The sequence below is a fragment of the Cariama cristata genome, unplaced genomic scaffold, assembly GCF_000690535.1.
Source record: "Cariama cristata isolate BGI_N322 unplaced genomic scaffold, ASM69053v1 scaffold7391, whole genome shotgun sequence".
NCBI classification, from domain to species: Eukaryota; Metazoa; Chordata; class Aves; order Cariamiformes; family Cariamidae; genus Cariama; species Cariama cristata.
Genome location: NW_009599788.1, coordinates 21,590 through 38,427, shown reverse-complemented (window position 1 = coordinate 38,427; position 16,838 = coordinate 21,590). Strand labels below are relative to the sequence as shown.

Genomic DNA, 16,838 nt, shown 5'->3' with positions numbered 1-16,838 from the left:
CCTGCTGAGAGCTTTAACTCCTTGCAAACTGTCAAAGCTTTGACACTTCAGCAGCAGATAAATCTACGACATGATGCAACAGCCAGGTGTAGTCTCAATCAGCCACTGGCCACTAATTTACTAGCGGCCATTTCATTCACCTCAAAAAGCAATAAACTAGAAATACTTCCCACCTCCCCTGCCATGTACCCACACTGCTTGCAGATCAGCCCTTTTAAATAGATGCTAGCTCTTTCAAAGAATCAGGTACAGTTAACTTGCAACTTGAAAGAAATGAAACATTTAAAATTGTAGAGATGTCAACATATGGCTAAAATGCAAAGGCATTTCCAACCCAGAAGCTAAAGTAAGAGTGCAATATTTTTCAAGAAAAGTAAGTTCAAGTATTAAATACTGAAACTTCTTCACCCAGAACATTTCTCTAAATAACCACAGCCTGGATGTGGCATTCAGTGTAAAAGCTCATTGATGCAAAGCTCATTATTAATTTGTTTTACAAAGATGCCAAGCTAGATGCACCTGTGGAAGAATAAGATTTGGATGATTTGCTTAGTAGAAAATGTGAAGTTCACAGCTGGGAAGCCCTATATTCCACTCAGTATAAGGTGAAATATTTATACCCTTATCTCAGTATATAGAAAAACAATGACTGCACAGATAAGCCATGCTGTTTCTTTACAATAACATGAGATACAGACTTATAATGAGATCCTTGAGATACCACACTCAACAGCAGTATAGTGAAAAACAATCCTTTCCCTTTTCTTCTGTTCCTTTCACACTGTAATTCCACAGTACACAAACCCCCTATTTAAGTCTCCTAACCTTGATAAGGACTTGATCCCACTCTTATTCAAGTCAATGGAAAAAGATCTCATAATTAACCTCAAAGATGCATGACTGAGGCACTGAATGGCAAAGTTACATGGATAGTATTGTAACAATTTATTTGTGAAAATATTCAGGTTTTCTTTCATAACGGGGGAAAAATGCTTTTTTTCTTAAGACAGAAAACAGAAACTAGCTTTGTCTAAAGGCCAACCATTTCTGCTGAGAATGCACAACACTGAGAAAGCTCACACATCCTTCCCACTCCAGGGATTTGCTGCGGTGGTAGCCACAAGGTACTGTACAGAAGTTACAAATGCATTTATGCTTTCAATTGGGGAGAGAAAGGAATTAAAAAAAGCTAACATTAAAAAAAAGGTTCTGCCAATGTTGGCATGTCTCCTCTTTCAAATACTCTTTCAAATACCTTAAATACAGTCTGGCATAGGAGTTTCTCTCATCACTAGAAGGACTTAAATGGGCTTCAAATGACTCACTGTGTCAAACCTGAAGGGAAGCATTTGCCAGCAGAAAAAATACAAACAAGAATGCCAAGAGTTAAAAAGTTAAGTCGGACTGATTCAGCATTCAGATCAAACAACTACAGTTCTTCCTAGATTATTAACGAGTGCTGCAAGCAACCAGGGGCTCTGACGCAGCAAAGAACCTGCACATCACAGGCATTCCAGGAACCCTGGTTTGTCTGCGCTGGAACAAAACCTCTGCAAAATATATGGGCCCTCCTGATTTAAAAGCACGCCATCTCTCATTGCCTCTCTGTCCTTACACATGCACAAGACTGTTAGGCACAAAATACTTCCTTCGTCAAGGTTATGATCAGCAGAACTTTCTCCTGAAATTCTTTCAAATCTTTTAGCATCCATAGTAATTTTTAAAAAGCTGTTCTAATAAGTCATATTGCACACAAAAAGCACATCTTTCACAACCTCAACAGACAACCGAAATAATGAAAATCCAAAACAGACGCAAGAAGAGACAACCAGTCTTCTCATCAGCTGCAACTTCAAATACAGATTTTTGGAGATGGTAGAAGGAATACAATGATGCTTCAAGCAACAGTAACAGCATTTTATCAGTTCAAATGGAATGGGAAGGGCTTTTTTAACTGAGCATAAAACGTACGAGAAATATTAGCAAAAGACAAAGGACATGTGAAGCATACATTTCAGAAAGACGAAAAGTCAATGTCATCCAACTTTCCTTTTACTTAAAACTGTTTAACAACCAAATAATAAAACTTGAGACATACGGTCACTGTGTCCAAATGCAGCAGATTAGAAATAGCAATTTTATCCAGTGTAGGTACTCAGGGCAAAAAAAATCCCCCTACTTTTTGAAGTGCAAGCTCATTGTCTGAAGTTATTCAGATCTACTAATCTCTTCCAGACAGAATGGCCCTTATCACTAGGCAGGTGACAGATAGTCCTGCAGATATCAAAACCTGTCTCTATGGTATTTAGAAATAAACAGTCCTCATAATCAAGTTTTAAACTGGCTTCTCATGATGTCAGCACAAATGTCACACTCCCAATGCACAGCTGAAATTTCAGGTGGCAGGTAATAATGGATTTATTACTGTAAAATCTCACATAAGAAAGTTTTAAGCCTTAAAAGGAAGCCAACTTGAAATATAGCCAATTTAAACAAAAAATAATTCAGGGTAATTTCAGATTGAACATTCACCCACATCTTCTGGCAACTTTTTTGCGGTTTTACAATCATTTCCTATAGTCACCTTTCACTGCTGTTCTGAAGATCTGCACAAACATGTTGGGGAAGAGAAAAAGAGGTGACCAGTTCTCCAGAGAAAACCATGAAGATGACCATGACCTTTACTTCATATTGTGCACATGTAAGTGATTAAAAAAACTCAGAAAGTTGCTTGGCACTAGTGTAGTTCCACTACCAATCACTGTGTTTCCTACGGTAACAGGTGAAACAGAGTTTGGCATAAGTGGTCATTTTTAAATTAAGAGTGTACATTTAAGAACAGTCTTACCAAAAGTAACTTCTCCTTTGCCAGTCTTGTCAAATAGCTGAAAGGCTACTATGAACAACGCATCTGGAGCACACAGGACTGATTCAAATGCCACAAACTCTTGAAAGGATATCAACCTAAGGGATGAAGGAAAACAAGAGCTATGAAACCACTTGCTTGCAGAAAATGGAAATACAATATAACATAGATTATACAAAAGAAATAAGGTCACAACCAAAATGCGTACAAAATGTTCTCAATAGGGATTAAAATTTATCCTAAAATGCCCTATCACCAACACTGTCAGGAGGTCTTATATTGCTAGATGGAAATGACTTTGTTGAACAAGGAACTATTCCTCTCAGCAAGTCACAACAGAACATAAAATAAGCAAAGCACTTAGCGTGGCTACTCACCTCAGCTTTAATCTCTAACTGAACTGCCCTCCGGGGGAGCCTACCTCCCTCCGCTGGCAAGCCAGAGAGCCAGTAAAGATACGAGTAACTTCCCTCAACTCAGTACTTAAGGCTTTTGGAAAGCAAATCCATTCAAGACCTACATGCTGCCACTCACTTCAGAAGGAACCGATCAGAATGTGTTATCTGTTTGCTAGCAACTTCTTAGTCATCCACTGCAGCCCTCCAGTCCTGTGTGTTGAGTCACAAATTTCAAGCAGTAGTCTGCCCTGTTCTTCCTCAGCCCAAGAGCAGTGTATTCACATTCATCATTACAGACAGGTTCCCAATATGCAAGCGCAGTAGCAGAGCACAGATAAAAGCAGAGGTACCCTTCCTTAAGTTAGTTAATAAGCAGAAACACATAACTAGACAACTTGGCATTGTTTCCAGCAGTAGATTTGATACAGCAAAGACCTTGAGCAGTTCTAATTTCTCTGGGCCACACCCAAGAGTTCAAACGGAGATCAAACCCCCATTCTTAAAGAGGCGAAGGCCAACAACCATTCTTCTGTTTGCTACTTCTTTAATGTCTAGGTTGTACAGTTTTAAATCGTCCTCGAATGTATGGCTGCAGGGCCTGCTGGCAGTCTGGGAGGTTTAAGATTGCCCTCTCTCAAGGCTGATTTACGTCAGCGTAGCAAGCACATAGCTTTAATGGGTTCACAGGGCAGTAGCTGGGGAACAAAGATCTATTTCTGAGAAGCACAAAATTCAATGTAACAAATGTCACAAAACACACACAAAAACAAATTATTAATTTTTTAATTAGAAAATAACTGTATCCTTAGGACTTTGACTCAAAATAACACTGCAGCCACTTCAACGAAAACTTCCACTCAGAATGCAGTAACAGGGAAGAACAAAGCATCTGAATAGGCTAGAAAAGACATTCATTCTATCAAGCTATGACGATCCATGACTATACAGCAATTTCTAGTCACCCTGTCTTAAGTAAATTAATTCCAAGTCACACAGAAGTGTGCTTGCTGCACGTCAGCAGCCAAACATCCACAGTATAACAGAAGCTGATTTCCACGAAGAACATGAAAACACAAGAAGATGAACAAAAGAGGACATTAAAAAAAAGGATGGCACAGAGAAGGCCAAAAAGCTGTTCTACTTTACCTCCCTCAATATATGTGCACTAAATAAAAGAAAGCATACATAGTCAGAAATAGTCTAACAAATAATGAGCTCTGGGAACTTGCCACCATAGGCCATTATGTAGTGTGAGAAATAAATAAAAGGAAACCTCCTCAGGTATTCTTAATATTAAACACACGATTGATGATGCCAGTAAACATGTAAGCATGCCTTAAGCTTTACTGGCAAAGCCCCCAATGACTTGCTACATACACACACATTAACACATGGGCAGGCCATTGAGTCATTTATTTTAAACTCCTTGGGAGCTCTCAGTACTCCCCACTGTCAGACACAGAATACACAGATATTCAGTCTTTAAATGGAAGAAGACTTCCATCTCTCTTAAGCCAAAAGAAATTTTTAAAAATGCAACATTTTCTTCAATTTGAAACCGATATATCACAACCTACTTGGTTTTGCACTTTGCATATTTATTGTCACTGAGTGACTTACAGGTTATAAAAGCTCATTATTATCCATTATTACTGGTTACATACCTGACAATTTCCACAACTGCAAACAGATACAAAGCACTGAATTCTCCTGTCCCAAAGATTATAAAGCTCACACACAGAAAGAACAAAATAGACAGCAGGTGACAAGACTCCAGAATGGGACTGTTTAGAATTAAAAATGTAAAATATCTGCCAATTTCATTTTGACAAAGTCACTTTTTGTGTGAAACAACAACCAGCATATGTCCTTACCAGCAGATCCCAACACAGTGATGAGAGCACAGAAAAGAAATACAGAACCTATCCAGCAGAATCCCAGCACCACGCTAATAACATATTTGGTATTCTATAGAAATTCTATATTCTATGTTATTAGGCCTAGATTTGATTAAAACTCCACCTATTAACACTGCTACAAGATTTTATACTGGTAGAAGCATTCTTTGTCAGCACTTACAAGTAATAAACATCCCCTAATAAGTCAGAGATAGATGCTTAAAATAACCCCATATCCATTATTAAAAACACTTACTCATAGTACTAGCAAGATTAAAAGTGTACAAACTGTGTGGTTCTAGCCAGACTGTTAAAGAAGAGACATTAGTATCTGCTGTGCCAGCTGAATTCAAATTAACCCAATTTTTACATGTTAATTAAACCAGCTATTTTCTTCTTATTGTATTTTTGCTCCCTAAGTAGACTAGCCTGCTAGTGATTCCCAACAGATCTATTCTAACAACAATGACGTATTCATTTACTTCTATTATGACCATACAATACAGTAACTGAGCAGTAATTTTTCACAGTCAATTACACGTGTGATTCTTAATGCTTAAAGATGCTGAAATAATGTGTACTACATAGCCATATGCTCACTTCTCTATACTACACAAGGGCAGTTGCCTGGGTAACACATTTTCTCTCCAGTTTAGCATCACCCTTTTGGATTTAGCATAACCCTTCACTGAATATCATTTGGTGTCATTAAACAGCACATATTAACATGGACTTCAATATACTACTTAAGAGTTATTTTATCTACCTAAACAAGTGCTCGTTTATGTTACAAAAGCAGAGAAAAGCCTGGTGCTTTTAACAGGGTAGAGAGAGGAAGCTGAAATGTTTAAAAAAAATTTACTTCAATCTTGAAGCTATCCTATCCAATTGATCAAAGTCTTCCTTCACCTTTACATTCCTCACTATCAGTGCCAATATTGCACGATTTATTCAAGAAATCTTGATATTTTAAAAACATCCACACACAAGAGCTACAGTCTAAACACAACAACTGGGTATGATGCAGCAAAACCACTATTTACTACTCTCTCCTTTCTTCCATGCTTCTTCTTTTGGTGCTCACACTCAAGGTATCTGGACATCGCATAGACATGATGCTCTCCCACCAGAGAAAGTCCACATGTAGCCATGCAAAGAAAAAAAGCCATTACCCACTGTAATAATACATACAAATGCAATGATGAAAAGGTTTCTTCAGAAATGAATGCATATGTTTTTACTGTATCAGCAATTTAAACATGATAACATAATGGGACACAAATTGAAGCTACATCTATTATTTTATTCTGCAACCTAGGTAAACTAAATCTAGTGTAAATTGGTGCATTAGAGGATAAATTTATATCCAATAATAATAGAAAATGCTGGCATTTCCAAGTGTTATTTTTGAATAGTTTGTCCTTTCTAAAAATAAAGCATACAGTATTTCTCAGTAAAGTGTTGGTTACTACAGTCCAAATAGAGAAGTGCAGTAAATACTTATTTTGTTAGACACATGTTTAAAAGTACAACAAAAGACTGAAAAACAATATGCTACAGTAGGTAGGATGGAAAATGCCCAGCCTGCTGCTGATAGGCCTTGAGAAACTCGCTGTATTCTGAGGGAGTTTCTGATCCAGCTGAAGCCTAATGAAGCATTCTTTTTTTAAACCAAAATTAGGAATGAGAAGCTTAAGGCCAGGAACCAGTCAAAGCTCTTAAGCCCATTTCATACAAACTACAGCCACGCAATACAACACTTTTTTTAAAAAAAAGTGTTATTACCAATCGACTACTTTGAAAGTCTTCTCTGGCCACCATCAAGAAAGGCATTTCCTTTTCTTAAAGGAAATCTTAAAAGATGCCTCTGTAAGAGGACAGAAGGAAAACCTACCTCCAAATAACCTTATGCCTTGACTTAAGATGGAGGCAAAATGTGCTCCCATGGCAACAGAAATTCATTGAACAACAGAGTCTGCCTTAAGAGGTCTCGTACCTCTGTCACACCACCAGCAGCTCCTGTAGATACCCTCACATCTTTAATGCTGGCAATGCAGGAATTGTGCTAGAGCCACACAAGATTTTTTCCACAGCAACCACAATGAGATTGTACCTAAGAGCTACTGTGCTTTACACTTCACAGTCAGGATTTCTTCAGCTGTGGGGTAAGCAACTCTTTGCCCCTTTATTTGCTCTGAGTCAGAAGCTCCTGTGCTGTCTGCCTTTCACTCATGTTACTTAGCCATCTTAGTATTTCTCACTCATTACACTTGGTACCTATACTTCTCATCAAAATCAGAAGGAATTAAAAAGCATTTTAAAAAATGCTAGGAACAACTCCAGTGATTCTGGGCTCAGACTCTTTTAGTGAAGAGTGGTCATGCTCACCAGTCATGAAGAACAGGTGCTTCTTCAGAGCAAAACAGGGATCCAAGACAGCGGATAAATGCTTCTAGAAATATGCTAGCAGTATTTTCAGAACTGCACTACTTTAAGCCACTAACACTATAACAAAATTAACTTGTCATTGCTCTTGCAAGCTACCTGCTATTTTGTACCAGAAACAAAGCTAAATTATTGAACAGATTCTCATGACCTTAAACATGTATAAGTCTCTAAACACTGACCAGCCTATTAAAAATGAACACTAACAAAAGCAGTTTTGTACTTCACTTTAAAACCAGGAGTTCTGGACTGCCAAGTTGGAAAGAATTCAACAGGAGAAGACCAGTAGGTCCTATTGCCATCCCTAGGAGATTTCATTCCAAGAATCAAAAAGTGATTGACCCTTGCTTCAGATGATCACTCTGTGAATTACTTTATACACCACTAGAACAGGGTACAAATGCCTGGCCACATGGCAAAAAATGCTACAATGCCAGATAAGCGAGAAATGGATGCTAATCACTTTCTGAACTTACTCCATTGTTCCACATATTAGTATAGCAGCTAAACAAGAAGACAGCCTGAATACAAGAAGAGACTCTACAAAGACATGTTAGGAACATGCAGTTCCCTGTCACTGCACAGTCTGGACAGCAGAAACAGTCTTTATCCATGGCAGAAAGCAGCAACTAGAAGCCTCAATACTACACCGCAAAACTCCTACAAGATCACGCCAAGTTAAGAAATCCCAACTTGTCAACAAGTTCACATAGGCTACAGTTTTACATGTTGCTCTTCCGGACACCAGCTTCTGCTTGTGAGGGAGATGCAAATCACAAGGTATTATACTCTCAATCTTCTGATTACAAAATGGATTTGAAGCCGTGCAATTTGGAAAATGCCATTTTTGCAGGCATCAAACTAAGGGAAGAAATCTGAGAAATGTTTTAACATTTTCAGTCAAATGCTATCTGAAGCCACCACTTTCTTGCTGCCATCATGCCAATGCTACCAATATAACCTTTTACAGAATTCTTTTAACGGGGGTAACAATCATCACATTAAGTCATCTGCATGGTTTAAGGTGCCCAGCTGCCAGATACATGAGGCTGGCTGAGCAGAAAAAAGAGCACAGAAACTATTGCAAAAGTTCTCAGTTATGCGTGCATCTGTTCCCTAGGAAGCCTGCGTTCTCTAGTCATGCTTTATTTATCTCACGTTTTACTCTCTGCAACCACTGATATGAGTCATGCCTGAAGTTTTCTGGTTTCTAAAAATGCCACAACTACAGACTTTAAGTCCATAGCTAATTATTCTAAAGTTTCTCTAAAGACACTTTAAAGGCAGGGTTCAAAAAACACATTCATATGGGTGAAGAGACAGCTAGCCTGGGCAAGTAACAAAAAGAAAAGCTAGGATTTCATTAAAGAAGGGGGGAGGAAGATGGAGGGGTAGCTAATTTTGCCTATTGGCAAAGTCAGCCTTTCAAATGCAAACCATGTGCAACCAACTTCACTGCTGTCTTCCCAAGACTGCAAAGTGGCTCCCTAAATACCTTAGTTGCTCCTCCTCCGTCTTAAGGGAAAAACCAGTGATGAAAACCTTTAACAGCGTTATGACAAAACAAAGTAGGGGCACTTTTTTCTACAATCTTCCTACACCATCTAAACTTATTTTGGATTGCTATTTGAACGTGTTTGTGAAGATACATAAAGTAAACAGAGACAGAAAGGCTCGTGGAAGGAAAGAAAAGCAGGAGTTAGGGGAGCTGGCCAACAAACATGAAAGGTTCAATGAATTAAGAATACATTGTAGACAGAAAATGGTTTGCTCAGCTAAACGGTGCATGCAGCCTAAAATATTGTTTCTATTCTTTCCACTTAAAAGATACTGTATTCCTTTATGTATCTGCAGGTGAAAAAAGGCAAAAACCAAACCAAACCAAAACCAAACCCCAGCACGCTTTAGGGATCAGACTGTTTTGGAAGAATGGTTTTGTATTTTTTGAATGAACAACAGAAAAAAAAACACCACACAACAAAAACCCACAAAAAAACACTTACCCATCTTTTGTCTGATCCACCACACCTGCAAGGAGCTGTACAGTGCTTGCATTAGGCAGACCATCTCCAATTATCTTCAGGTACCGTGTGACAAAGTCATTTGGAGACATGAAGAATTCGCCATTCTTCTCCACACTTGCATACTGTTAAATGAATACAATATTTAGTGCCTCAAATACATCCTTCTCCAGGCATTTATTATCACCAGCCATAGTTTCCAACCAGGAGCAGGCTTTAGTTACAGCAGATGACAGTTCAGCTCTGAAGAACCTACAGCCTATACCCAAACAGGAAAGAGTAAATGGAGAGTACTCAAGTAGCTGAAGGCTTGGCTTCCCAGCCAGAAGAGTGGCAGATACAGGATTTTTTGTTTATTATGTTACCAATTTCTCCATGGTAGTCTAGAAATGCTCCAGTACTGAATGTTTTTTTGAAGCAGAACGAGAAATACATGCGCATTTGCAAACATGTACATGGCATCTCAGGCCCACTGAAACTCTGACAGCAACAGGATATTCCAGCATATCTTAACTGAAATGACTCCTTTGTGTAGCCATTCTACTTCAGGACGAGAAGGCAGGTTTACACCCGTGAAATGACACTGCAGTGCTAGTGGAGTAAATGATCCCACCAGAGTGTCCACCTGAGGGTGCTGTTTTGGAGGAACTCCATCGCATCACCTTCAGCCACGGTTGGTCCCGTGGATTAAAAGAGAACCTACAGATCCTTGGTTGAACTGCTGAAAGGAGGCCAGAGAACAGCATTTGCAGAAAAATGTAACAGAAAACAAGGACTTTGACAGTTCAGCACACTGCAGAAACAAGAAAAGAGGTCTGACGCTGCTGGCATATATTACTCCCACTTTATACCATAGTTACTGGCATACTACTCCAGAAAACAGCTATCGACAGACCCAAACACATTTGCTCCCAAGTGAAGCCTCCAGTAATGCCACATATCAAGGGAAAGGAATACTAAAATATTTTGAGGATAATATAAATAAATAAAAAAAATTGCCTTTGTTGCCACCCGTACCTTGATTCCTCAGTCATTCCTCAAAGTTTAAAGCCCTCATTTTCTGTAGAAGGGTAAATTTGAAATCAATCCTAAAAATATTTTTTAAGGAAAGAAAACAGGTAAGGACTATAATTAAGAGGAAAAGGAATCCTAGACCACGTGTGCAGAACCATGTGTTAGCTTTAAGGGAATCAGGTCTCTCTTGGGATAACAAATGTGCACTGAGAATCAGAAAGCAACTGTTAATTTCTTTTTGTTTGTTTGTTTTAAGGCAAGGTAGGATGATAAACCACTGTTGCAGCTCCCCACAGAGCACTATCCAATGTAGAGTAATAAATAAATTAGATGCCCATTGCTATTTTGTAGCATAATTCAAAGACACATTTTGTGTTACACTGCTATGACTCTGCTAAGGGAAGGAACCTGCTAGTTTCCATTTCATAAAGCCACACTGGTGCCTGCCAAGTACCACTATACCTGCTATAGGCATGTAACTCTCAGAGGGATGTCAAAGTGTAACAGTAAGTAGATTATTTTCTTCTAGTGCTATATAAATACAGTCTTCAGGTACAGCAATATCTTCAAGAAACACGGCTTCAGAGAAGCAAGCCCAAACAAAACATAACTTGCTTTGGCATCTGTATATTGTTTAGCATTTAAGGATTCCTGTTTCAATAGACACTGTTCGTAACGCAAGCTTTCTAGTTGATACACTGCAAGGAATTCCGAATTGTATACTTTTAAAAGAACTAGCAGATCAATTGATTTCAATGTAATCATTTGCAGGGAGACAGAATCTTTCAGAATCCCAGCCTCAGAAACTTTTAACACAGTTGCTATTGAGAAGCAAATCAAATAAATCAGACAGCCTATGCTTCTATATTTTATTTTTCTTCATCCAGGCTAACCCCCTGCTAGGGCACTCAATAACAGAAAACAGCACAAGGTTTCAGTGTCCCCCTGTTTCTTGTCACTGTGATTTACTCAAGTGTATTTGAAATCCAATCACGTACTCAATACTACATATAGAAAATGACCTTGGAAAATGTCAGCTTCATCACTTTGACTAAAATCTAATCTCTTAGGAGTTATAGTAGAAGACTTAGAAAAAGTAGAGCTACTCTTGGAAATTATCATAACAAAAAGAAAAACATCAATTCTATTGGTTTTGGAGGAGAGACATTAAAAAAAATCGTTCTTTACAATCATTTTTTTCCCCACTTTGGCAATTATACCCACAGAGAATTTGATATTATACAATAGTACTTAATGGCTTTTTGGTAACTTATTTACATACATTTTAGATAGTGAAATATTAACTAGTTCAACCCCATTTTAGATAAGATTTGCAAACATTTTTATTGGGGGTTTGATGCAGTAAATACGCTAAAAGTTGACTGTAATCAACTGTATTTAAACTGATAGGTTCATATTTATTTCTACACAGTGGGTACCATTCCTACCTTGCAATCATATTTTTTTAATTCTTAATTGAAGCAGAAAGAATGGCTGTCAAGTTATTTTATAAGCGAAGATCCCACAATCTGCAGAAGCAACTGTATTGGCCTCACCAGTTACAATCATCTGAAGCAGCTTAATTAACACTCTGGCCATTGCTTACCTGTAGAGCACAAAACAACATACCACATTCACTCATCCTTTTTCCTTCTCAGTAGCAAGCGGCGCGACAATTTCTGTATTACACTGAACAAAATGTTTAGCTCATATTTCATTACTCCAGTTTACTGGCAGAAGGGGATGCAGAAAAGGAAGCAAAGGAGCTGGAGGTGGTATTTAGTGTGCTCAACCACAACCCATTCAATCCACCAAAACTGAAAGCTGAGAGCGCTACAACACAAGAAAGGTGAACACTCAAAGGCAGGTAGGAAACAATTTTCACACTATTCTCGGCAAACCAACCAACTCCCACCCCACAACTGAGTGCCCCTTCATATGGCAGAAGGGACCAGGCTTCTCTCTACTGTGTTTATTCCCTTCCTCAATGCTACCATCTTCTCGGGTCAGTGGTCTACTCCCCATCTGCCTTTTCTGCTGCCTTGCTCCTGCTCTTCAAGCATTTACCTCTGAAAATCACATTATCCCATTCTTTTTCAAGAGTCTTTTTGCTCTCCTGACAGATAAAAGTTCCAGGACTTAGTAAGTTAAATCCTGGCTTTCTCAACTGAAAATCTGATTTCGGAGCTATAAATACTGACAGTATATAATAAAAGTATAAAAACTGGCAATATACATAGTGACACCTACACATATTGTTAATAATAGCTCACAAGGGACAACGAAAAACATGCCAAGAAGTGCACAGAGAGTGGGGCATGAAGCTGGAGAGAAGGAACGTGAAGGGAGGAACTTGGAAAAGTATGAGCTCTCTCAGGCACTCAATACCTTCATAAAAATAATTCAGATACAACAGTTCCCTGTAGCACTGTGGCACCTACCTCACATACATTCTCCAGACCCACCAATTTCTGTACTCTTTTTTCATACCAGACTACCAAACTACCAAAGACACTGCACTAATAAATCTCAGGAAGGTTAGGAATAGTTATTAAGATTCAGGAAATGGGTCAAAGAAAGCCAATTTCCAGCAAAACACTAAAGCACACTTCTTCCGAGTATACAAGCAAGTACAAGAGTAATTTCTTTATTTGCATACTTCTATAGCAGGCCAACATGGAAGGAATTGTAGTTAAGTAATAAATATGACCACTACTTCACAAGGTGATCTTCCCAACACTTCTACAAATTAGAGAAGCAGAGATAACCCTGAAGGAAGGAAGGAAGCAAGAATGAGAGAAGAAAGGTTACCAAATGGTCTAACAGCAAGGTATCTACATGAACATTTTACCATGTATAGGAACAATATTGAAACTCCCACCACATCCTCCGAACAATGCGGTTTTTTTCTAAGATAGTAATACTTCTTCTGAGTCAATACAATAATCACTCAGGAATGTATCTGACTTCTTGGTGAGCATTGTTCAACTCTGATAATGGTATTTAAGTCTAACGTTGTAATAATACAGTGAATGATTAATGGTTGGAAAAACTAGCACGAGTTGTATGCTGCAATAAAGGAGCAAAAGATATGAAAAATTTAAGCAGAAACAGTAAAATATTTACTTTATACATACCTTCAAAAATATTGTTTTCAACTCAGCTGGATCAGCTCTCTTGGTTAGAGCCACCTACAAGTAAATACAATTACATTAATATGCATAAATTTATACAAAAGATGTCAAAGTGTCATTTAAAAGGAAGACTTCAAACAACAGAATGAGTGATGAAAATAAATGGTCACCTTAGACAAACTAGGTACTGCTTTAGCTGGCTATGCTTATTTTACTCATTTCATATTTACACTAAGTTATTCAGTATTTTTGTTGTAACTGCCTCTCTTGTGCAACCCCACAACTCTTAAACAAGCACACATTAACAAGTCATAAAGACATTCAAGTATCGAATCTTTTCAACATACCTCTTTGCTGGGATTCGGCATACCATCTCTACTATATGGATTTTTGTATCTCCAGCATCTTTCACCTAAGGATTTCAGAGTACCATACGCAGCCCCCAAGTGATAGATGGCAAGAATAAAATACTCAGACTTAGAAACTTCTCCAAGAAAGCCACTCCCTAAAAGACTGAATTCCAATGTAATTGTTTGGTTTATTGGTACTTCTACTTTCTACTTCCAACATTTTAAACTATTTAAACTTATAATGTAGATCTTTTTGATGAGGTAAATTCAGAAAGCACAGTACCTAGATTTTTCTGCAGATCAGGCAACTAGCCAGTTCCAACTAAAATCTAAGTTACATTTATCACCACAAACTCAAATTAATTAGAATATTTTTTCCCAAGACACTGAATTAAAAAATATGCTATATCCACTATGCAGTAAGCCCATCAGTACCTCCCTTGTTGACATACCGTGCTATCCATTTGCTGCTTTTGGCAGTAAGTGGATTCATCCTTCAGTCTGCGCCTGCTAGAGTTTCCCTTTCTTTCTTCAGGATATTTTGATAAAATACTGCTTGCCAACGGAACAACCATCATTTGATAAGTCAATTCAGTACATCAAACTATTTCTAATTTAAAAAAAATGACTTTGCAAGCAAACTTGGATTTTCAAAAAACTTGTGAAAACATCTCTGTAACAGTGAATAAACAACCAAAAGGCAAGACTTAAAATCTTACCCTCACCTAAGAATTAAACAACAGAAATGTTATCGACAAAAGATGACTACCTACTTTCTTGACTCTCTAGAGCAATGGTAGACTGTAAAGGTGAATGTGACTGCAACTGCATTTCTAGTAGTGCACTAGGCTACTGCAGAAAATAGTAGGAGTCTGTGCAAGTCTGTACAAGTCTGTACAACAGCATTATATCCTCACACGTACATTTAATGAAGAATCTTTAGTAAGTTCTTCCTCGCCCTAAATGGGTCATTTAAAAACTAAAAGAAAAAAAAGACAACAACAAAAAAATAAACACCACACAAAAAAACAAACTCAGAGTATTTTAAGAAAAGTGTATGAATAAGGTTTGTTATAAAATTTTTGAAGTTTTTTTTAAAAGGGAAAAACCACACCTGAAGTTGTGCTAGGACTCAACTGACAGAGCCCACAGCTGGAGTCCCAATTCTGTGTTTGCACAGAAATTCATGTGGAGGCAGTTGCAAAAAATCAAAGTGTAATTGTGAAGCTGGGAATCTAAAAATGTGTGTTTTCTAAAGTACAAGCTGTCCTAAACGTATCACTGTGTAGTAAGCAGAGATTTAATTGAACGCCATTTGCAAAAGTCTGGTACTCCGGAGCAATTGGGAACTTTGTGGAAAGCAAAAAACCCAACATTTCTATACTGCTGCAATCCAGAATCTTGCCACTATATAGGTAAACAAAAGACACTTCAAGCGCCTATAACCATTAAAAATAAAACAGTATCACACTTCATCTGCCTTAAAGTTTAAATCTTATATTGTCCCAGAAATCTAAGCCTAAAGAAACCAAGGAGGAAAAGAACAAAGGAAAAGGGTACATGTTGACAGCTGAACTGGCACTCATTTCCCTTTGGTTTCACTGACATTAACGATCTTCAGAAACTTGGGAGACAAAACGTGCTCACAGCCCAGCTGCCATTTTTCAGCCCCCTTTTGATTATGGTGGGATTTTATTGGGTTTTTTAACAGCAAGTTTCTTCCAAACCATACACTGAAAGACAGGCTGAGGCTGGTCAGGTCAATGAATGCATAGAGGCACTGCAGACTGGCAGCCCAAGTAGAGGGTGTGGACCACGGCTTCCCTCCATTTCCCATAGTCTGCTTCCACATTCTTCCATTTCCCGGGAAACAGGAGAGGAAAGAGATGGTTAGCACTGCGTTACTTGGTTTGTCCATGCGTCATCTACCAATCTCCATTTTGAAAGGTCTATTTGATCCCAATTAAGGAAAAGAGCCTCTACTACGTTATGTTACAGCTTCAGGAGGACCAATGCTAATGCAGCCATACCAGTGCTAAGAGGAGAAGTATTTAATTTAGCCTTTCATCCACCCCTAGCTGTGGGCAAAGCTGAAGCTACACACACAGACACAAGTACTGATTGCAATGACAGCCGTTACTAGCAGATTCTCGTTCTGGAAAAGGTCAAAATAGCCCTTTCAGTATCATTCTGAAAATTGTTCCCAGTCACGTTAACAGTTGAAGGTGGGCTAAGTAACCTGATGCCAACAAGACTGCAAGCCAACAGGTAGCACGCCTGATGAAAAGTGACCCACAGACACAAGCAGCTTCTCCTTCAGTCAACTCCAGTGATATTTACTGACTTTCATATGACTGGGCTTAGGTGATTTGTTTTGTTACTGGAAAGACTTCTCCATTTTACCTTATCTTCTCTCCATAAAGATAAAAACCAGCCTGAGATACAACCAGCTATGAGCTGGTAGGCATGACATGTCTCTGGTTGAGTGCGGAGGCATTTGATAAAGCAGATCTGAGGGAAATAATGTTTGTTACTGCTCTTTACAAAGAGATGCTTTGTAACAGACACTAACACTTCAAAAAAACCAGTAACTTATTAAGTAAGGTTCACTGAAGAAAGCTCTTCAACAAACAACTTCTATTTTTAAAAAAACAGGAGACAACAGGGAGCACAGAAACTAAAGTGCAGGATTATAACAAAGTCAGGACGTGC

General features: G+C 38.3%; 1 protein-coding gene across 1 annotated transcript in view; it reads right to left on the bottom strand.

Moving 5' to 3' along the window:
- Positions 1-13,829, bottom strand: part of SLC25A13 (solute carrier family 25 (aspartate/glutamate carrier), member 13) — a 78,674-nt gene extending 64,845 nt beyond the window's left edge. The window contains exons 1-3 of the mRNA XM_009709800.1: positions 13,780-13,829; positions 9,611-9,753; positions 2,849-2,964 (exon numbers count right to left, since the gene is read on the bottom strand). Of these exons, the coding sequence (XP_009708102.1) occupies positions 2,849-2,964; positions 9,611-9,720 (226 nt within the window). The 5' untranslated portion in view covers positions 9,721-9,753; positions 13,780-13,829. The remainder of the gene's footprint in view (positions 1-2,848; positions 2,965-9,610; positions 9,754-13,779) is intronic.
- Positions 13,830-16,838: the final 3,009 nt, after the last annotated feature.